Below are 23,313 nucleotides of genomic sequence, written 5' to 3'. Positions count from 1 at the left end.
AACGCACTACTAATTCACTGATGGTGAATTCGAAAATGAAAGCGGCGCTCCATTAGAAGAAACAATGACTCAAGGAGAGGCAAAAATGCAGCTGGACAAACTGATGGCCTATTTAGAATCCTAGACTGAAAACACACCGGCAGAACTGATGTTAGGAAAACGTCTTCGTGATCGTGCTGCGCGCAAACGCTATACAAATGTAAAACAGTAACAAAACTTATTTTAGTGTATAAAACAGAGTTTTAAACGTAAGAAGAGTGTTCTTATATTTTTTTACAATTGAAAAAAGGTATTACGGTGCAACTAATGTTAATAAATTATGTAACATATACTGTATTTGTTTTTCAGTTTTTCAGGATTATTCGGATTTTCCATACTCCGGATCAGTTCCGGTACCACTTAATCCGTATAAACAAGGTTCTTGTGTATTACTAATTTTACATAAACCAAAATTTTCCATTTTAAACATAAAGTTGAACAAGAAAGTAAGTTACAGAAAATTCCTAGAGAGAACGGTCAGACTGGAACTCTAATTGGGGAACTTATTTCTGAGATTTAGTAAACCTTTACGAGTAAACACCAAACCTACAACCGGAGACATTTTACTTACCAACGTCGTATGACATAGAGTGCCAAGTGGTAATTTTACCTCCCTTCAAAAATTCTACCGTTCAGTTGAAACCCGCGATCTTGGGGCTGGAGGCTGACACTCGAACTGAGATTCGTAGAGGGAGCTTTCAAATAAATACGAAGTAGAGTAATTCGCATACCTCTTCGAAATCATTTGCTCCATATCTCCGCAACAAATTGTCATTAAACGTGATTATACGGATGATAGAGAACGGAATCTCTTATGGAAAGCTGAATATTTTCTTCTTGTGGCACCCTCTATTTAGAAATCAGTAACAAATTTCGGGCAACATTGTGAATTCATTCGCTATTCTGATTTATAAATCTCCGCACTTTTGAAAAGTTTCTGATTTTTCTCAAGTCCAAGAGCTGTAGTAGAGAGTTTAGCTAGCACGTGGACTGGTCGGCTTCTCTCTAGCGCATCTTCTTTCCTCACGCTCTTGGCTACGTCATTGTCTTCTTACACAGTTTTACTATTCTCTTCAAGTAGAAGAGGGGGCGAGGGGGCACCGCTATTTTTTCGCGCTTTGAAGGAAGGGTAGATGTTGGTGGGGAGCAAGACGTACGTCTGTCCTTGTCGCACCTACTGCTAGCTACTTGCTATGTGTTGATTGGGGACAGTGTGTCGCAATCCCGAGTGCTTCCCTCTTGGGCGTATAAATAGCCCTGCTCGGCGGTGTACAAGACACACTCTTCTGAGGATCTACCAGGATAACTCCAGCCATGAACACGGTAAGTACTTGCTGTTCTGGACGGTTAGTCAGCGGGTTTATACTCGTTCGAATATACAGTAGTTTAAAAAAAAATCATTTAACTGTTATTTTCGGAGCAAATTTTCCTAAGTTTATTTTTGAAAATGTAATCCTAAATTTTAAAGTGTAGATAAGGATAGTGCGTCCTTCTGACGCAGAGTAACTTGCTTCACATTCCTCCAGTCAGTCAGAGGGAGTAATATTCAAAGTAGATAACAGACAAATGATAGTTTAATTTTGCTAGTTTCTTAATTTAATGGGACAGGTATGTTTTTAGCGACGCTGCTAGAGGAAAGGGCTAGGACTAGGAACTTAGCGACCGCGGTAAAAATTAAGGCGTAGTGTGGAGATTGGGAAACCAGAGATATTATCTTCAGGTCTGCTCGGAACCAAGTGCAAGTTTACAGCTACACGACCCGTCCCGTGTAATTTAGGTAAAGGAGAAAGAGTAATGTTTGGGTATAGCGTTAGGAGACTTTGTAATTTTTTTGGATAGGGTAAACTCTTGTTACTGATACTCATTACACCCGGTTAGTTTTAGATATTCAATAAGAAAAGAGCCTTCCTGAATTGATCAAGAATAAAACAAGGCATTGTCATCTCTAGGAGTAGTATAGTATACAACGACTTTCTTAGGTTTCATTCATTTTCTTCTGAAGGGAATAAATTACCTCAGTTATAAACCGAGGACGTAGGACGTAGGACCAAAAATAAGAAATGAGCTTTAGGACTGTGAAGACTTACCAATCAGCATTTCAAAGGCAGAGAACTGAGAAAATGATGTACTCGTAATGGTTGGCCAGGAATCGTAGCTGGGTGCGTGATAGTGGTGGCGGTTTGAATCCCCGCCTACGCATGTGGGATTCATGAAATTAGAGTCTCGACCCTGTGGATCGTATTACTCTTATAACTGGAAGTCCTGCGGTTATGGTTACAATAGCAATAGTCACATAAAACTGCAAGCTTACGAACTAACAACCATCAGTAAATTCAGGTGTCTTCAGTGTACGAGTGGATTACCAGAAACAAGCAAGCTATTACTTTTGATACTCGAGACTTCACGTAAATTATGTCCGAGAAGAACTAGGAAGAAACAAGTGTGAAAGCGACAGGGAGCGTCTTCGTTTCGCGCAGTATATCACTATAATGCTTTGGAGACGAGGCAGCTCTGAATATTCAGTGTTTACTGCGTGCAATTTAAAAATAACTCTTAGGTAATACTTCACATTTGTGAGGCAAATATATAATAGCTTGTTAACAGAATGCGACTTAGAGACGTGATAATACTCATTAGTTAGTTCGGTATAGCCGCATTGGTCAATTAAAAACGAGTTTCAAACGAACAGCGGTTTCTTACTTCTTTGTAAACATAATTCTCCTTGGTTGAACAACCACATAGTATTAAAAACCCACTTATTTTCCGATAGCTGCTGTTCGTCCACAATTATAATAATAATAATATTTTAATGTCCGTGAATTTAATGTTTTTTTTAATAGACTTCTTATATGTCCTTTTGAAATAAAAATATTATATATACTAATGAGAAAATACTCGAGTTTTCTACAGGTTCGCATTTGTATGAAGCTAAAAACGAATATGTGAAGAAATAATTCGTTTGCATAGCAGGTTTCCCACATTAACATAGTTAATGCAGTCTTCTCTGTAACCCGTAGAACAAAGTGGCCTAGAAACCTACTGGTATAACTCTCACACTGTACAAGTTGGCTAGAGCTTCGAATACGAGCGTTAACATCAGCCATCCCGACTGTAATTTTCGTTCTGGGAACTGTCCCTTGGTAAATAATATGATGGCAGTTCCGTAGAAACATAGTGGCGTCTCTGTATCTTATCCGAAGTCCGAATTCGATTCCAGAGTCATCAAAGGATTTCATCCAAGTTTTATTGTTAGAAGGACATTCACTCAGTCTCATGAGGTAAACTAAGCAGCTGGCTCGAACAAAACAGCCGAGCAGTTGACAGGCAGAATGCGCAACACCCCAATATCTGTAGACCATCTGCCTAGGTAGAAATTGTCTTGGCAGGCCCTAGATCTTTAATGGGCCACTAGAATTTCAATACCACCTCACATCACGGGACATTTATTAAATCTAGCCTCAAAATAATAGCATGTGCAGATAGAGAACATCGCACATCACTGTGGGTAACTTCCACATCGTTGATCCAAGTTCTATTCCAGGTTCTGTGATGAGTTTAATAGTGATTTTAGGAACTAGAAGGGCTGTGTTCAACCTTACTTTTCAGATAATTATCATCTGTCACAAGAATATAAAAATTAATGTTAGTTTCAAAATTAACAATGAGGCACAACGCTAAGTTAGGGACCAAAATATATCTTAAATCTTTACAAATCTTTGCTGATTTTTTTCAGTTCAGGTAAATCTATAGATAATAAAAATGTAATAGTTAAATGCCGTGTCTACGGGTCTGATAGAACTCACGATCTTTGACTTACAAGACCGGCTGTGATACGGCTGAGTCACAGTGGGAGGTAATGCTACTTACATTTCCGGGTCCCGGGTATCGCACGTGAGTATCCTCGGGGCAATGAGGAGGGAAAGGCGAAGGAGGGGGATTGAAGGGGGAGGGATACCCTTGATCTCTGTGACTGTCATGTTGTGTATTACGTCTTCAGCACGCAGTGCCTCGTTATCGCAATACACAACAGACATAATTACCTGCTCTTAACAGTGGTTGAACCACGAGCCTTTACCTACAAGATCTTGCTTATCCATCGTTAAAATGCTTAGTCTAACAAATAACTAACTACTCATCCCAAGTGGCTGTGACCAACCTGTTTAGTTGATCAAGTTTACTGTAAACTGAGATAGCCATTCTTAAAAACAATCTTGTTAAAGTTGGAATCGAACCGCGCCATTTAGATGGAACGCTAACATACTTACGCATAGGACACCTCTACGGTGCTGTTGAATGCGAGAATATAACAAGATTACTCCAAGACCTTCGCATTCTCCTGTCATATTCACCCGAGAACTCCGAATCCCGAGTAATGTATGTCAACAGCACCGCGTGGAATGAAGTGGTCTACTTTATACCCAAATAACTTTGTCTTAGAAAACAACAACAACAACAACAATAATAATCCTCTATTTATACGCGATTGCTGATGTCGTGATCGAATCCAAGTAATCTCTGATTTTACATGGAATCCGAACCAAGAATCAAGTTTAAGAATCCCACATGAATTGGTCTGAACACGAACTACGACCGGCTTGTCAGAAATCCAGTGACAATGCCTCTTCGCTATCATGGTCCCTATGTCGTATGAATTAATGTAGAACTCATTTCTGTTGTAGGCTTAGTGAATCTCAGAATCATGTGTATTCATTCGGATATACTCGACTTTCTGATGGGGATTCGAACCCACAGTGAAACAAGCGTGTCTTTACAACCTCTTTCAGATTAATCCCCACTTTGACTTCATTACCGATGCAAAATGTTAAACTATTTGTAGGAACGTTGGCGAGAAACAAATAACTGATAAAACATAGTTTTCTCTGAACTCAGGAAACGGTTTCGACTCTACACGAATGTATATATATATATATATATATATATATATATATATATATATATATATATCACTTGCGATTTTGAAGTATTGTTTCCAAGTTGGAGAAATCCATCCTTATAAGTAATTGCCACTGAATACATCCGGGGGTAGCTGTTCGAAAATAATTCCTACTCCAATTAACACTCCTTAAATTCCAATGACAATAAAATTTACTTTAATTTTGTAATCAGAATCATCAGTAGACTGAAACTTTGTGGTTTCTCTCGTTTAAGGGTAGCTGTCCATAGTAGATTTTCTGTCTCATACGTAAGTAATCTACGAGCAACATGAAGACTTGCACCGTCAATTTGAGGCAAACGTTTAGATGCATATTTTAGATAAAGAGGTAATATGACTCGAATACTGGAAATCTGCATAACGATAATATCACTACTACATAAAGTCTCGACAAACTGAAATATTTTAACAGTCTTATATGATATAATTAATTCCGTTTTGGAAAATATCGAAAAGCTAGTAATACCAATATACCATAAAATAGAATTTATAGGTGTATTAATTACATATTCAAATATGGCGGCAAAAATGAAAAATCTAACGTGAATTTTACGCGCAGTCGGCTCATAGTTTACCTAGTCTTTGCGTTTCAACGATTCTGGGTTCCATTTCAGATGAGGTAAATGGAATTTGAGGGTGTTTGAATGTCAAAATAATTGTGAGTATTTAGACAGTTTCCGGCGTATTAAGGATCTTTTGGGGCACAAAATTCTAACACCATAGAGTCTGTTAAAATCTGTTTAAATGAAAATACGCTAAACAGATGATATTATTACTGTTTATACACTGATCGAATAATTATATGTATCGTGTCTCATATCTTGTGTAATTAAACTATATCTTTCCTTCAAATTAGATTCTACCCCATTAAAAATATCTAGCTTGCACATAGAAACATCGGTGGATAAATCTAGGTTTAACATTCAGCATCACCCTAGTTAAATGTTGTGATTTTTTGTTTGCATTTTAACATCGCACTCATTCAGATAAGTTTTCGGCTACGTCGATGGGGTAGTAAAGGGTTAGGACTGGGAAGAATGCGTTAGTGACTTAAATTACGGTACAGCTCCAGAATTCGCCATGTGTGAAAATGGGAAACCACAGAAAATCATCTTCAGGGCTTCAGATAATACGATTCGAACCTACCAGCTTCTGAAGTCAAGCTTACGGCTACCTGGCCCGTATCTCAGAAGGGTATCTCATCTTTGACCTCCGAGTTCTTTCATTTTACATAACAGTATATAAACGATTTTGGATGCTGTATACTTTTATCTATTAAACAGTCGAAGAAAAATCTTGTACAGCTCAGTGTAGAACTAAGAGGGGTTTTTACTGTTCCTACCTGGTTAGCATCGTTGGGATAAACACAGGAAACATTATTTCTCCATAGTTCACCCAGGTATTACAGTAAAGTAATCTCTTTTCTTGGTCAAGGTGGGAGAAACCGCGGCCTTCATGGCTTGAGTTACGGGATACGGCTACATCTTGATTACTCTCAAGGATCCACCTTAGATACGAGTATCCGGCGCTCTTGAACCCTTGGCAGTTCACTTTTATGATGTGGACTTCCCTTTCCTTTACATCTCATAGAGAATTCATGTCGGCAAGGTATTCGTACTTCTCGCAACATTTTCTGAAACGATTTAGAAACGAAACTTGCAGACTATTTTGTATACCTAGGTTTAAGCTACGCTATATATACTTAGACCTAGTTCTAGATGAAGGGTGAAGTTGACTCCATTTCACTTACTGATAATTGTGTGAATATTAAAACATCAACTGACCCAGGCTAACTGTGCTCTATATTGCTTTCTGTTTCAGTGTATCCTTATTCTGTCAGCCGTCCTGGCCGTGGTCTCGGCGCGCCCCCAGGTCAAAGATGAACCAATTCCTATCATCAGCTACGTGAACAATCTTAACCCTGATGGATCCTACCAATGGAGGTACGTATTGTAATGTCACTACGAGCTATGTTGTACTGTGATTGGGCCGATGACCTAGATGTTAGGGCCCTTTAAACAACAAGCAAGTAAGTACTATGAGCCGTACTGTATACTCATATTTTCACTTCTATATCACAATTAAAATATAGGTGATACGCGACCCTTCACTGAATTATTAGCACCACAGCCTCCTGTTCAAAAGATGCCAGGTTCAATTTCCGGCCTGGTCGGGGACTAATCTACATGTGGTCAATTCCTCTGACTCGGAAACTGTGTTTTTATGTTTGTCTAAATACACACCTCATGATATACACACAATAGGTTAGACAAAGAGATAAGGCAAAAATTGTCAGAAAGTAGCCATTGGCTAGGTCCATTAACCCTTATCCGAGCTATCCTGGATTAATTTCACAGAGATTACTTTTAAGGGAAAATCAACCAAAGAATTACTCCCTTTTAACAGAAAATGAAGGAGAGAAGGACCATGAACGACGTGATAATGAAAGACGTCTAAGGTTTTTCCTATTTGTTTTACGTCGCACCGACACAGATGGGTCTCCTAGTAACGATCGGTTAGGAAAGCGCTAGGACTAGGAATCGACCGTGACCATCATTAAGGTACAACCCCAGCACTTGCCTTGTATGAAAGTGGGGAACTATAGAGAACCGTCTTCAGGACTGCCGACATCACAGCTAAGTGACCCAAACCGCCAACTAACTCCCTCGGCGTCCAAGGCTTTGAAGGGTTCGAAGGATGAAAGGTTTTATCAAGGAAGGGTGGGCAGGAAAGATGTAAGTGAGGAACTCGAATCAGATACTGTAAGTGGGAACAGTGCTATGCTGCAAGATCTCTTCTCTTGCTACTTTCCGCAGTATAAACGCAGGATTGATTTCAGTCCTGTAGGAGCAATTCAAGATTGATCCGATCAGAAACACAGTCTGAAGGAAGACAACCATCCGTCAGTATACAATAGCTCTGCAACTGCAAGAAAGCTGCGAACTATTTCTGTGGCCAGTATTTGGAACACAGGTCTTCTGTTCTCCCACCTCGCCTCAACACAGCACGCATTTACCGCCTAAAGTAAATCATCTCCGACATTAATGTAAAATCCAGAGCTAATGTAGCGCGCCGTTCTTGTCGTGTTGTGTAATATTTCGTATTAATATTTGAACGATTAATAACAGGGAGAGATTAGAGTGTATCAAGCGATCTGTTGGAGATCTCACCACTGAGCAGCAGGTGCCGTTGGCAAGTTCTTAACCAGGTTAAGGAACTCCGAGACGGAAAGTGAGAGTGGATTTAGGAAGCCGCGGAAGGTCATTCTTATGACAGGCAGTGGCAATGAATGAGCTTGTTCCCGCGCAGTTCACCTTCATGTCGCGGGGTCTTCGGTCGTAGGATGTTTACATTTCAGGAAGCTACTTTCCGTTAAAGGGGCATGTATTTGATCTACAAACCAGATACCCATCATTAAGGTTTCAGAAAGCGAATGGTATTCATAATAATAATTATTTTTAAAAAGGAGTAAAGTAAACTCATATCCTCATCGCGAAGTGGTGCAGCTATTTTCTGGCACATACCAGCCCTCCTACTCTTTTTAAATATCTCGCAGTACCGGGAATCGAACCCGGGCTTCCGAGGACTGCAGCTAATAGTGCAGTTACACTACGGAGGCAGACATAATGATGATTATAATATCAGAGAAATGTTCACACACAAATACTTCTCTCCTTCGGAAAAAAGATCCTCTTGACCGAGTTAATTCAGACATGGAAATAAAGATGAGGGATACATCTCATGAATCACCTCTAAATCCACTAGGAAGAGATTACCAAGGTTTGAAATCACTAACTGTTGAGTGATATCTGAATTCGTGACATTAAAGGTGTAATTTTCCGAGTTGGACAACACTTCGTTTGACATTTTGATCGTCCGTTAGGATAGAAAGTAGGTTACCGTTGGAGTTAGCCAACTACACCCACTGAGAGTGTTTGAATATAGAAAACAATTAAACATTTTCCTTCTAACTTTTTACCATGTAAATAATGCTGTCCTTCGGATTTTATCTCTTCTTCGGGTGTGCATGAAATCAGCGGAGAATGACATTGATTCCACTTAAGTGTGGCATATTTCTCTCTACCATCTTAGCAAACTCACCTCCATTGATGAGCTCTTGTTCTCTTCCAAACATGCCGTTATTAGGTTTGCGGTCTCTAACGAGACTATTGTCACTGTTTGAAGGATTGCATATCTTCGCATTTCACTCTCGGTCAGTGGCAAGAGAAACATAAAATATCGTAGTTTTGCACTTCAAGGCAATAGCCACTACCACGTCCAAATTGAACGATACAATTTTTAATTCTACTCAATGCTAGTGATAATTCTATATAATCGTATGGTCTGAGATTCCTTCTTCTTCTTCTTTATCTGTTTACCCTCCAGGGTCGGTTTTGCCCTCGGACTCAGCGAGGGTTCCCACCTCTACCGCCTCAAAGGCAGTGTCCTGGAGCTTCAGACTCTGGGTCGGGGATACAACTGGGGAGGATGACCAGTACCTCGCCCAGGCGGCCTCACCTGCTATGCTGAACAGGGGCCAGGCGGGGGAATGGGAAGATTGGAACGGATAAACAAGGAAGAGGGAAGGAAGCAGCAGTGGCCTTAAGTTAGGTAGCATCCCGGCATTTGGCTGGAGGAGAAGTGGGAAACCACGGAAAACCACTTCGAGGATGGCTGAGGTGGGAATCGTACTCACCTCTACTCAGTTGACCTCCCGAGGCTAATGGACCCCGTTCCAGCTCTCGTATCACTTTTCAAATTTTGTGGCAGAGTCGGGAATCGAACCTGGGCCTCCGGGGTTGGCAGCTAATCACACTGACCACTACACCATAAAGGCGGTCTTTTTTAGTGTTCTGCATTACACTGATAGATGTCAGACAATTCAGAACTCTATTGAGCGACCTATAGTTGAATTTGATATTTTGTCGGGTAAACAAGGATTCTGTCAACATAGATCATTTCAATGTCGACATCGTACAACGTTAGAAGTGCCGAATGGACTTTCTCAAATAACTCTATACCAAGTTTGAATCAACAATGTCAAGAACTGGGCAGAATTGGGGAGGGAGGTCATGGTAGCCGAATGGCTAGTCACCGGCTTCTTACCAGGGCAGTTCGAATCCCTAACAATGCACATAGGAACTTTCAAATTAAAAACCTAGCCCCTGTGGTTAGAATTCCACATAAAAACTGAACGCCCCTCAGCTATGATCACGATATCAACAGCCTACCTCTAATCCATAGAGAGGGCGTAAGACAAAATGGGACCTTTATTTTACGTCAACATGAGGCCACGGCCGCTACCTTCCCATCCATGCCTCGCCGGAAACCTTCGATGTGATAGTGCGACGTTAAACCATTAGAAATATTAATTTTCAAAACAGGTTCATAAAAGTTAATTTCATATCACGGGATTTAGGAAGAATTCAACTTCGAATAACTCATTGCGAATAAGGGTCAGGAAAAAAATTTCTCGAACAGAAAAAGCTCTCAATGCGCTGCATGAGAAAGGAAGTGTCTTATCGTATGAATGGGAAGTCTTGAAGACATTAATCTCTAGAGGTATGCGAACTTCACAAACAGGTTTTGCGGGCTTCGGAAAATGGCATTTGATTTCAACAAAGCAGGAAGCACAGGGATCTGTGATATATGGTGAAAGTAGTTGTATCTTCCATATAACACGCGCGGCTTCAGTGAAACCTGTCACAAGAAAAATTATGAAATCTAGAGGGTGATTCCAAAATTTCGCATTGCAGCATTTCGATTCAAGAAACTTCCATCGGCTCTTGGAAGTGGCACCTGGTTAAGTAATTGAAAGGAGGAGAGTTCCATGAACTGCCTCGGTGAAACAGAAGTAGGATGTCTGAATAGCGATTATAAATTCATGGGTTTAATCCCAGCCAAAGTAGAGCGGGAAACAATCTTAGCATTCCATAACTTTTGTCATGGTATAGACTTTTATTATCGTGCTTAGCCGATAAAATGAATTCAGACTTAAGCAATGCCCGGTAGAAATCCGTTTTACTGCTGGATGTCGGCACAAACCAAACGTGTAAATTGCCCAACCGAATTGTTTTAGCTGTCGTGCTGAGCCATGTACAACTCCAAATGGTATTTAGTTACATGGTTTTCACAGGGAAATTTCTATCCAGGTACTTCGCTATGTATCATAATCAGTTATATCATTGGCTAAACAGGCATTTCTATTAAAAGTGACCGTATAATTCAATTAATGCTCAACTTTCAAACTGACTATGAAAATAGAACTTTTAAGTGAGGATCTATAACAAATATTTATTTCATAATTCCTATATAATTCTTAATACATTTACTATGAATTAAGATTTCCTAAATCTTCTTAAATTTATATTTCAAATCTCTTGATGATGAATAGGAGCTGCCTAATATGAGGAGTTGTGGACCCTTTCACGGAAGTCAAGTAATACGAGTGAAGATGTCGTCAGGTTGACTAGATAGATCTCCGTGCAAATGATCTGTTTGCGTTCTAAGTGTACGAGAAGAAACGAAATCATTTGTCTTTACCGGTACGCAGTACGCACTGTGGACTCTCTACGTGCTAGGTCTATATGCCTACACAATATTTATTGAATAAGACAAAGATTGATTCTGTTAATGAAATCTATTTCAGTATTTACTGAGTATAACTGTAATACAAATTACTGCACGGCTCATTACATGGCATTCTTCGCCATTGGCACCATGGATGTGACTATCGTTCTATTACCACGATAATTCCTTGTATTTTCAGGTAAATTGGGTTTTATCGATTAATAGATTTAAAAAATTATGAAGTGAGCTCGGGTCCTCGTCCCGAGGTGGTGCAGCTCTTTTCAGGCACACCCCCATTGGAGGTGAGCTGCATGCACCATTCCAGCCACATACCAGCCCTTCTGCCAATCTTAAATTCCTGGCAGTACCGGGAATCGAAGCCAGGCCCCCGACGACGGCAGATAATAACACTAACCGTTACGCTACGGAAGCGGACGCTTTCTTTGCATAGCACTGCGTAGCGTTGTCGCTAGACAACTTTACTCCTTTCAATTCTGCCTAGGATAGATATTCATATAACACAGTTTCAGCTGTCCATATTAATAGCAAGATCATCAGATCACTTTATTTGTAAATACAACACTGATTTAGTGTTTTAAATCTCAAATGCAATCGTGATTTTTTTTAAAGCTACTGATTTTTCTATCAGAGACAGAGAAATGTAGTTATGTTTTCTTGCCCTTCATTTAAATATTTAATTTCGTTGTCCGATAAGTAACAATGTATTTCTTGTTTGTGTTCAAGCTACGAGACGGGCAATGGGATCAAGGCTGACGAGACCGGCAGCCTGAAGAAGGCCATCAACCCCGAGGACGGTAACGTTGTTGTTGCTCAGGGACAGTTCTCATACACAGCCCCTGATGGCACCCCCATCCAGGTGCAATACGTCGCCGATGACGAACAAGGCTTCGTCCCACAGGGAGCTCATCTCCCCACCCCACCCCCAATCCCCGCCGCAATCCAGAGGGCTCTTGACTACTTGGCTACCCTCCCATCCACACCTGAGACACCCAGCCGACAAGGTCGTCGTTGAAGACGGACTAACTAGGAGGGAGAACCACGACTACTGGCCAAGTACAACGGACTGATGAACGCGTATCTACACTGTGCTATAATATAAACAATAGTTATCTAGGATTTGAACGCTCCGGTATTGTTTCATTTGCTGCTTGCCTTTAGCATTACCGTCACTAGTTTGTTCATCAGCAAACGAAACAATGGAACGTCCTGCTCCTCTGGTACAACAGATAATACACCGCATATACGAGCAATATGTGGAGAATTCGTTCCGACATATCACATTTACCCACATTTCCTTTATCGTATTTTAATGATATTCACATTAACATATATATGCTTGCTTCTAAATGTCTGGGGGTGAAAATGACTTGAATAACCTAGTGAATGTTCAATAACCAGTTTCAGTGTGAGAGTGATTGTTCGGAGATTTGTCTTCCTGGTTCATGGAGATTTTTTGCTTAGCTCACAGAGGGCAGTAATGACCGTTGTAATAGATGTGAAGTTTTGTATCAAAATTTTTTGGCCTCACCTGTTATCACGAAACACACTTAAGATCTCTCGTTCTGTGTATATTGTGTAGATATCATGTTTCTTACTTTATGTATTGAAACTGCAATCGATAAGTGAAAAATCAATGCAATAAAAAGCATATAAGGTACAATATAACAAAATGTTTTTATAAAAACCCTTTCCTTTCCCATATAACCAGCCTTCATATCCTTCTCAAATCTGCTTCTAGTACATACTGAATCAACTTAGTAGCTCAGCAGTTGCCGATTGCGAAACCCTACACCATATTGACCATCTGACTTACCTTGACAGCGATGTACGCCGAAAGGCAGTAAAACCTCAGATACCTAAATGCAGCGTTTCGCCGTCTGCTGAAAATGGTCATCGGCAACTACGATCTCAGTGTCCAGACAACGCCACAGGTCCCAAAAAATACCACCAGCGCTATTTTAGAAGAACACATAGAAAGATACCCTCAGATTTCAGGGTCACCGACTTACTAGGTATAAGGAAATACTAAAGCAATACAGCGTACCTCTCTACCATTCAAGAGAAAATAAAACCGTTAAGCTACAATTTGAAAAGTCAATGGTATGAGACAATTGTATTCTTATTATACTCCCACAGCTAGTCCGTCAGTGATAATCTAGTGGTGGCGTTCTTGCATATGGACCAGGAGTTTTGTTGCATTGGAATCGCGTTCTGATCGTCGAATAAATGTTTGCTTAAAATCCCTTCATTTATTTGTTCACACTAATCAACAAAAAATCACTTTCTGCGGATATCTTGGTATCCAAAATGTCATGTTGATTCTAAATATGCAAACGATTTGCCACTATCACCCACCGTTATTGAGATATACGACATCAATCATTTACATATTTTTAATATTGTACCAAGGAAAACAAGTCATAGACAGAACTTTCACTGGAACAAGGGTTCTTACATGGAGTATTAATGAACATGCTTTAGCTATGATTGATGCAAATGGAGCACATGGCACATATTGGGTTTGTTTGTTATATAGTCTCACACGTAGCAAAACAGATTTGGTGAATTTATGCAACCTCAGGGTGCCATAATATCCACATTCACTGACAGTATAAAAGAGGCAAATGAGATTGTTCGGCTTTCTATGAAAAATTACGAAAAAAAGTTAAATAAAGACAGTTCTCCAAGGACTCTGTTCATGTAAATTAAAACTTTGTCAATATCTTCAAAATCTGATGTGATAGAACAAAACGGTTATCAGGTGTGATATCAGCATGAAAAACTGCACCGGAAACAGTAGCCATCATGTCAGATATCTACTCCTCGTAAATCAGTGTAATTAATGTTGTTACATTCCACTAACTTTGCGGAGACGCCGCGGTGCCAGAATTGTGTCCTTCAGGAGTTCATTGATGTGCAAGTAAATCTACCGACACGAGGCTGAAGTATCTGAGCACCTTCAGATACCACCGGACTGAGCCAGGACTCAACCCGCCAACTTGGAGTCAAAAGTTTAGCGCTCTACCGTCTGAGCAACTCACCTCGGCTCCATGGCTAAATGGTTAGCGTGCTGGCCTTTGGTCACAGGGGTCCCGGGTTCGATCCCCGGCAGGGTCGGGAATTTTAACCTTAATTGGTTAATTTCGCTGGCGCAGGGGCTGGGAGAAAGTCTTCATCATCATTTCATCCTCATCACGACACGCAGGTCGCCTACGGGAGTCAAATAAAAAGACCTGCATCTGGCGATCCAAACTTGTCCTCGGACACTCCCGGCACTAAAAGCCATACGCCATTTCACTTTACCTTGGCTTCATTCAACGAACTTGTACTTACTGTACAAGTATATAGAGGCAGATAGAGGAGACTTTTGGAAGTAGTGAGAAGATCTGATTAGAAATAATCGCCAGGCTTTTCTGTAGTAAGGAACGAGGATATATTTCATTAGTAGGCATTGCAGCAGAGCATGCGGTTGGGAAATTCGTTTCTTCCGCCGCCCCAACACCTCCCCCATAAGTTGCCTGGTTAGTCTTGTCATCACTGAACAGGCATACTAGGGAAATGAGGGGTGAAGTAGTTCTCTGTTGCTTTCGTCACCAAGCCAGAAGGTGCTATTATGCATAACAGTCTGCCAAGCCCACCAAAATGCATACAAAATGTGGATCAGTGGTAGAGTGTCGGCCTCCGGTTCCCAAGATAGCGGGTTCAACCCAGGCAGAGGTAGTCGGATTTTTGAAGGACGGAAAAAAGTCCATTCGACACTCCATATCGTACGATGTCGGCATGTAAAAGATCTCTGGTGACACATTTGGTGTTTACCCGACAAAATTCATTAAATATCAGCCATAGACGCCCAAGAGAGTTTCGGTTTACTCGGTCTGCCATCTAGTGGGCCCAGATTAAACGGAACGTCGAAATTGAAGAGCAGACAGCCAGATGGCGTCAAATTGAAATGTCTGCACACGGCAGCTGAGGCCATACGATTATTATTATTATTATTATTATTATTATTATTATTATTATTATTATTATTATTAATGGGCAACAAAGATCCATTCAGGTATAGGCTAGGTTATAAAGAATGCGAGCACAAGTAAAAATTAGATTTAAAGGTCCTTCAACGATATGGATACAATATAGTGCATTCATAGAGATTTACAATTGAGACGTAATGGAGTACAATCAGGTTGCGACGCAATTTTCTGTTAAATTGAATTAGCTGGATGATCTTTTAAAGATGGGAACCGGGCGAGTTGGTCGTGCGGTTGGGGGCGCGCGGCTGTGAGCTTGCATCCGGGAGATAGTGGGTTCGAATCCCACTGTCGGCCGCCCTGAAGATGGTTTTCCTGGTTTCCCATTTTCACAACAGGCAAATGCTGGGTCTGTACCTTAATTAAGGCCACGACCGCTTCATTCCAACTCCTAGGCCTTTCCTATCCCACTGTCGCCATAAGACCTATCTGTGTCGGTGCAACGTAAAGCCCCTAGCAACAAAACAAAAACAATTAAGTTCCACACAAGAGGAAAAAGTTGCCGAATACACTGATGAAGCCAGTCGTGAGTTATTCTTCTCAACGTCGCTGGTGCATTTCATAGTTATTATGACTGCGATGTTTGCAATGTAATACCACGGAAGCAGCAAGATAATATTTTCTCATCAGTTTCACGAAACGTTTCCCACATCCATCTGTAGCGAGTTATTGTAATATACCACTAGACGTAATACGACAGCACTGGTATTAAGCAGGTTTCCACACACAGAACAGGCACACATTTTGAGTATACGTGACTGTCATCCGCAAAATACACTTAAGGAGTGTCTGCTCAAAAGGTGCTATTTCCACTTCCAAAACAATAAAATCAGTATTTCATCTACATACATTATACAGTAGTAGTTGAATGCTATCGATTGCGAAGTTCGGCTCCATGGCTAAATGGTTAGCGTACTGTCCTTTGGTCACAGGGGTCCCGGGTTCGATTCCCGGCAGGGTCGGGAATTTTAACCATAATTGGTTAATTTCGCTGGCACGGGGGCTGGGTGTATGTGTCGTCTTCATCATGATTTCATCCTCATCACGACGCGCAGGTTGCCCACGGGAGTCAACTCGAAAAACCTACATCTGGAGAGCCGAACTTGCCCTCCGACACTCCCGGCACTAAAAGCCATACGCTATTTTATCGATTGCCAAGAGCAATTCAGACCAGGAAGATGCAATTTCTTAAAATTTGTGCCAAACCCGATGATGGGTACGTTCCATGTGCCTTTTATTGTACGTTTCTTGCGCTTTTTTCACAACTTTCTTATGATGAAGAGACAACCTTCACTTAATCAACAACATCATCAATTACATAACTTCATACTCAGATTTGTTTTTACAGTGTGGTACTCTATACAGCAACTTCAAATGTAAAAGCACACAATGACTGAAATTTTTTACGTCACCGAAGGGTCTGCACCAAAGTTCGTTTTATTATTAATTTTCGTATCATATTTGACACATCCTCAAACCAGCGCTCCAAATCTCCTTGATTTGAGAGTGGGCGTAACCCTCTACGAAGCCCGTCGTACCCCTTTTAGAGTAAGGAATAAAAATAATTTTACTGTAGTAGTCGTCGTTGATTCGACCATCCAGCGTCGCACATGCCAATAATGCACCACCTTTCAAATTCTGATAACTCGGCGAAATCCACTCGATTGCGCCGTAGAGCCACGAACTTTCCACGACCGGAAGCAGCGTTCCACCACGTACGAGTATCCTTTGTGAACAGCCCTTTCGTGGCCTCTGGTGGTGAGAACCTCCAATTAATCACGTCACTCACTAACCGTTCTGACTAATGCTTGACATGTAACTGCATGCATCGAAAAGGAGATCCCTTATCTCCCATGTATAATCAGCTGCGATATACCTCTGACTGAAGTGAGAAATACATGGGAGGTAAGAGGCCCGCTTCTCATCAACTTCAATAGCCCGCTGAACATTATTTTCAAACCGAATGGTTGGGCCGAGAAACACAGCTTTCTTTCATCTCCGTACAGGCCATGAAGGCCCTTGGAGTGGTGGAAGGTAAAGACTTCCACTATCCGTAACCTCGGCACTTGATGGGGTCGAGTGGTTAGCTCTACGCCAGGCCGCCTTTTCCCCCAGAAATGAACCTGGTACTAATTTTTGGTGTAGGCTGAGTGAACCTCAGGGCCATATGCAACTCCGGAAGTGAAAATCTCGTTTCTTAGATTTTACGACTTCTTGTCGGGGATTCGAACCCATGTCCTTCGGGGAGAACTGAGCACGCCTACAGCTTTCTATGGATGCCTATTAAATGTTATATCCAATCGTTTATTGCAGCCATCTTCCACCATCAATGACCTCTTCATAAACTTCTAGCTTCGCCTTCTCTAAGCTGAAGCGATACGAGTCCAAACCGTATGATGCCGAATGTTTCTCATTTGTTCGCCTTTAGGGCAGTAACCCAGACGCAGCGTTTCAACCCCTTCACACGCTGGAAAAAGGCAGCGATTAGCAGTCGATGTTCTTCTTGAAACGATTCTCACCGCAGCAGTGTTTCAGCTATCTTCACCGTAGTTGTCCATTCCGAAGAAAATAACCTTATCTATTGCTAATCGAAGAATAGCTCCAAGTATCATTCCCGTATACATCCATACTTTTACCTTAGTGGGGAGACGACTCCATGAGTCAAGGTCTTTTCGCTTGAGTTGTTTTCTTAGCTGGCGTCCGGATTGTGACATTATACCCTCATCATTACGAATTCTTTAAAAAGTTTCAGTTTCACCACACAAATTACGACTTCAATGCAAATGATCACACTGTATTTGCAACAATCTCTTTGGAATGTTGTAAATTAATTTCCCAGAATCTCTAATGATGACTGATCCCCTACAACTTCTGGGCGCATACAGCATATAATTTGGACAGTTGTGCGATAACATTTCTTTAACTGACTAACTAATTAATTTGTCCACATCATCTGAAATGTATTTGGTATTTTCTCAACAGGTGTCGTTTCTATTATATTTGGTCAAAAAACTAATTTCAATGATTAATTACTAAACAGGTTGTAGTAGAATAGATCATGTCAAAGGTTTTAAATTACAATATGGTTTAAAATTTGAATGATTTGTCATTTATTATCTGAAAATTTAGCTCAGATTCTTGATAGCCTTACCGTCTTCCATAAGGTAAGTTGAGAGTACCGTTCGTAGCAGTCCCATTTCTAGTGTTACATTTCGAAGGATTGACTTTTAAACCCACTGAAGCCAAGGTTTTAACGGCATAATTAATAATCATCTGAGTCGATAATTCATCTCTTCTAATAACCACAATATCATCAGCGAAGGCTAAAGGCTGACAGGCCTCCCAATTTAGGGTGAATTATGAAACCTAGTTCTTGCGGTATTTGCGGCTCAGTTAACTCCTTAATTGTATCATCAATGGCGAGACTTAAGAGAGCAGGAGATAAAGGTGAGCCTTGTGCTAGCCCTTTCGAGATGAGATATGAACACTACTGCCTTGTATGAAATCTAGGATTAGATTTCGCATATTAGGAGACATACATGTACGGAACAAGCATCTTCTATCTAATATGCTTATGACCCACATTATCATACTCTTTAGATACAGAGTGACCCAAAAGTCCGTTAAAATTTGACAAGGCAATACATCACGGAATATTAGAGATACAGACGTAATAATTGACACACACGATTGGCATGACATGGGGTTTTATTGACACCAAAATAAAGTACACTAAAACTTCACTAACAGTGCCTTTTCTGATAACGTCAACATGACGCCATTGCAGGTGCATCTGACGCCCTCTCTCACGACAGCACCTTTTATACAGTACACGGGCCTCATGCGGCATCACTGACCTGTTGCTGTCCAGAACCATCTGTTGGGCTGTTGGATACTCGTTGTTGGTATCAAACATGTCATGTCAAACACGTGTGGCCATTTGCCTGACGTGTTGCTGTCCAGCGCCATCTGTTGGTCATTTTGTGTACTTTATTTTAGTGTCAATAAAACCCCATGTCATGCAAATTATGTGTGTCAGTTATTAGCTCCCTACCTCCAATATTCCGTGAAGTATTTCCTCGTCAAATGTTAACGGAATTTTGGGGCATCCTGTACGGCAATGCCACAACTTGTTCTGTCATGCTTCGTATTTTGTAGACAGGAATTAACAAGGGAGGTTTTATTGTATCAGGAAGCGAAAGTATTTTGAAAACTGAGGAATTTGCACAATCACTTATCCACAATTTTAAATTATTCTACTAATCATTGAAAATTACTGTATAAAACATCTACCGACAGAGTTTGTATTTGTGTATTATACCCTAAAAGGATTTGGGAATATGGGTAAACACGAAGTCTAGGGTCGATTGGGGTTAAAATAGGATAACGAGTGCATAGTATGGTAGATACACAAAGAGGGGTTATAGTTTAAATTGGAAAGAAAAGAACAACATCCAAGAATACAAATATATATATATAATGAAAAGCAAATAAGAACAATAACAAAAAGAAAATTACATTGCCTCACAAATCCAGCATTGCATTGCACATAACTGACATCTACGCTATGGCATAAGCGTTGTAAAAAAATAATAGAATGGAATTAATAAATTTACCACGCCATCAAATAAAACATAGGTTTTACATTTAAATGTGGTTTCACTTCCTTTTTATCATATGTCCAGTAAGTCCCTCATTTTGTTATCACATACTGTCACCCAAATGTATAGTTTAATAGTTCACTAGTTTTATTCACTATAATTAAATACATTTAAACTATATGATTTATTACATCGTATTTACCTTAAGAAAACAGAATCAAACATGGTTAAATCACTGATATCACTTCTACACGTACTTCGAAAATATATGTTACTTAGCATATTAAAAATAAATTTACATTGTACTGTCACTGAAGTACACCCATTGAGAACTTTGTTGGAAAATATAATTGACATCAACATCTCAATTTTAGTTCATACCACTATCATCATGTAGGCTAATCAACTGTTATGCTGGAATCTGTGGCGACTTAATCCGATATGATTTCACTTTAGGAATAAGTAATAAGTAGAATGATACAAACTCACATTTGGTCTTCTGCTCCCACCATGTGGTCATGGCGGTCTCCACTATTCATACCTCATGGTTAGCCATTTTGGAAGTCCTTCACGACCTGAGTTATCCTTCAGCTCCCCTCCATAACTTAAGCTTCCATAATGGTGCTGGAAAACGCTGCTGGTTGGTTGATCATCCTTGGACTCCTACTCATATCGAATCCAGGTGAAGGAAAAATGAGGACGACGTAAATCTTGCGTATCATAAGATGATGCCTCATCCCAGATGAACTCGTGCCGTGATGAAATCAATGTAAAGAATTGCGCTTAACCTTATTTACACAACGCTCGCTTCGAACAAGATCCATGTGTACTCCCATGAATAACATAATGAGTAAAGTCATAGTCGCCTCAACACAAGATAACTTCTTCATCGAAATGATTAGTTGTATCGGTTTTCCACTTCGCATTACCACTATGCGTGCTTAAGCTCACTCACGTTCCACATGATGAAACTCATAAAGAAAAACTTAACTTCACGATCTGTCAGCAATTGACGTGCACATGTCTCACTTCGCACAAGAAAAAAAAATATGTATCTTGACCATAATACGTCAAAAATCAACACATTCATATCATGGTTCATGAAACACAAGAAGAATATGTCTTATTAACAAAACCTCTGAATATTTACACTAAGTATTATGTACTTCCCCACATTTGGCAGTCAACTCATCCAAGTGTCCAATTCGATGTGATATACACCGCTATCTCGAATAAAAATAGAACTCGTGAATACATGTTTAAATTTATTCCACTCCTTTATGACGACCTTCTAGAGGTTTCGAACATCTAACTGTGAATAGACACTTCGTGTTGTAACGACGTTATTCCATAACGTAATCTTCTCGAAACTTCGAATGATTAATAATTTACAAACACTTCGCCGTACAAACTCTTCGTGTTGTAAAATCGATATTCCACACAGAAAAGAGAACGAAGTTCTTCTTGACGTTCTGACAATGTAAAAACTCTACGTATTGTAAAGACGATCTTCAACGCAATAAAGAGAACGAAGTACTTCTCGACGTTCTGAAGACGATATTTCACACAATGAGGAGAATTAAGTTCTTCTTGATGGCCGTATTTCTGTGGCTTGGTTCTAAAAGGGCCAATGTCAAAAAACCAGTTTTCGAGCTTTGAGCATTTGAAGTTGTGCTTATAGTTTTCCAATTATTTTTTTCAACAACTAACGTTAAATAACTTTATACTGTCTTTGCGGAAGTCACCTTATTAAACGTTAATCTTTTCTATCGTATTCTTTAAAAATTGCCACGTCTCTAATCTTTATTGGTAATCTAACATTATTTGCAAGGGCTTATAAATTAAACGTTAACTGTTCGTTTAGTACTTAACAGAGACATTGGCCCATTTAACATGTTGCAAACCAGGATAAAACGCGTTTGTATCAGTTAATATCTCAATTTCGATAAAAAAAATGACATTGGCCCTTTTAGAACCAAGCCACAGATTTATTCCCTCCATATTGGTCAAAGATTTTGGATGGAAAAATTTACTACTTCCGAATACCATCACGTGGTCCAAAGAACATATAGCGAAGATAGCACGCATGCGCTTTGGAAACATCTGGATGGACTCGTGCATGTAATCATTCCGGTTACAGTATGTATGTATGTATGTATTGTTTCATATCTTATACGTTATATTTTGTTTTGTCATCCTGGGCCTACAAGGTCATCTTACATGTAAGGCGCCGTTCTTTTTTGTATAAATAAAATTGTCAATTAATATATTTCCAATACGTTTATAAGAATGCAACATAAATGGAGGCGATAACATAAATGTGGGAATGTGTTCCAGTCTGAGAGTGCTTTGTGGTCGATGAGCACTGATGTAGTGAGGAATCAATGTTAACCCGTTCCTGGTTTGAATAATCCCTCAATGTTATTCATTTAACTTTTAGAAGAATAGCCACAATCTTATACCGTACCAACAAAACAGAAGAAAATTCCAACAATAATAATGTTATTGGCTTTACCTCCCACTAACTACTGTTGCGGTTTTCGGAGACACCATGGTGCCGGAATTTTGTCACCCGGGAGTTCTTTTATGTGCCGGTAAATCTACCGACACGGAGCTGACGTATTTGAGCACCTTCAAATACCACCGGACTGAGCCAGGATCGAAACACACAACTTGAGGTAAGAAAGCCAAAGCCTTAAACGTCTGAGATACTCAACCTGGCGAAAAGTCCAACAAATCATAAACTATCTATCGGCCTTGTATGTTTGCACTGTATGATTGTATTGTATACATGTATGTATTTATTTTGGAGTCTTCATCTCGACCGCTGGTCGGATTCCCAATGGCTCGTGAATATCCTAGCCGTCACTGAAAAGGTAGGGGTTTTTCTAGTTGCTTAACGTCGCACTAACACAAGGTTTTCGGTAACGCAAGGCTGGGAAATGGATAGGACTGGGAAGATAGCCACGTGGCCTTAATCAAGGTATGGCCCAGGCATTTTCCTGGTGTGAAAATGGGAAACCACTGAAAACCATCTCCAGGCAAGTAGGAATAAGGCAATTTCCCTTTTTTTCCTCACCGTGCCACATGGTCTGCTAAG

The 23,313-nt window shown here is 40.2% G+C and overlaps 1 protein-coding gene across 1 annotated transcript; it reads left to right on the top strand.

Moving 5' to 3' along the window:
- Positions 1–1,244: 1,244 nt before the first annotated feature.
- LOC136857027 (endocuticle structural glycoprotein ABD-4) lies at positions 1,245–13,254 on the top strand. The gene is made up of 3 exons (XM_067135373.2): positions 1,245–1,362; positions 6,815–6,936; positions 12,308–13,254. Exons 1-3 carry the CDS (start codon positions 1,354–1,356, stop codon positions 12,594–12,596), a joined length of 420 nt encoding a protein of 139 aa, XP_066991474.1. The 5' UTR covers positions 1,245–1,353; the 3' UTR covers positions 12,597–13,254.
- The last annotated feature ends 10,059 nt before the right edge of the window (positions 13,255–23,313 follow it).

Source organism: Anabrus simplex, chromosome 1, assembly GCF_040414725.1.
Source record: "Anabrus simplex isolate iqAnaSimp1 chromosome 1, ASM4041472v1, whole genome shotgun sequence".
Lineage (NCBI taxonomy): Eukaryota > Metazoa > Arthropoda > Insecta > Orthoptera > Tettigoniidae > Anabrus > Anabrus simplex.
The sequence above is the reverse complement of the archived record's forward strand: the minus strand, read 5'-3'. Positions and strand labels throughout refer to the sequence as shown.

Coding starts and splice junctions, on each gene's coding strand:
- LOC136857027 (XM_067135373.2), top strand. Junction 6,937..12,307: donor GATGGATCCTACCAATGGAG/GTACGTATTGTA, acceptor TTTGTGTTCAAG/CTACGAGACGGGCAATGGGA.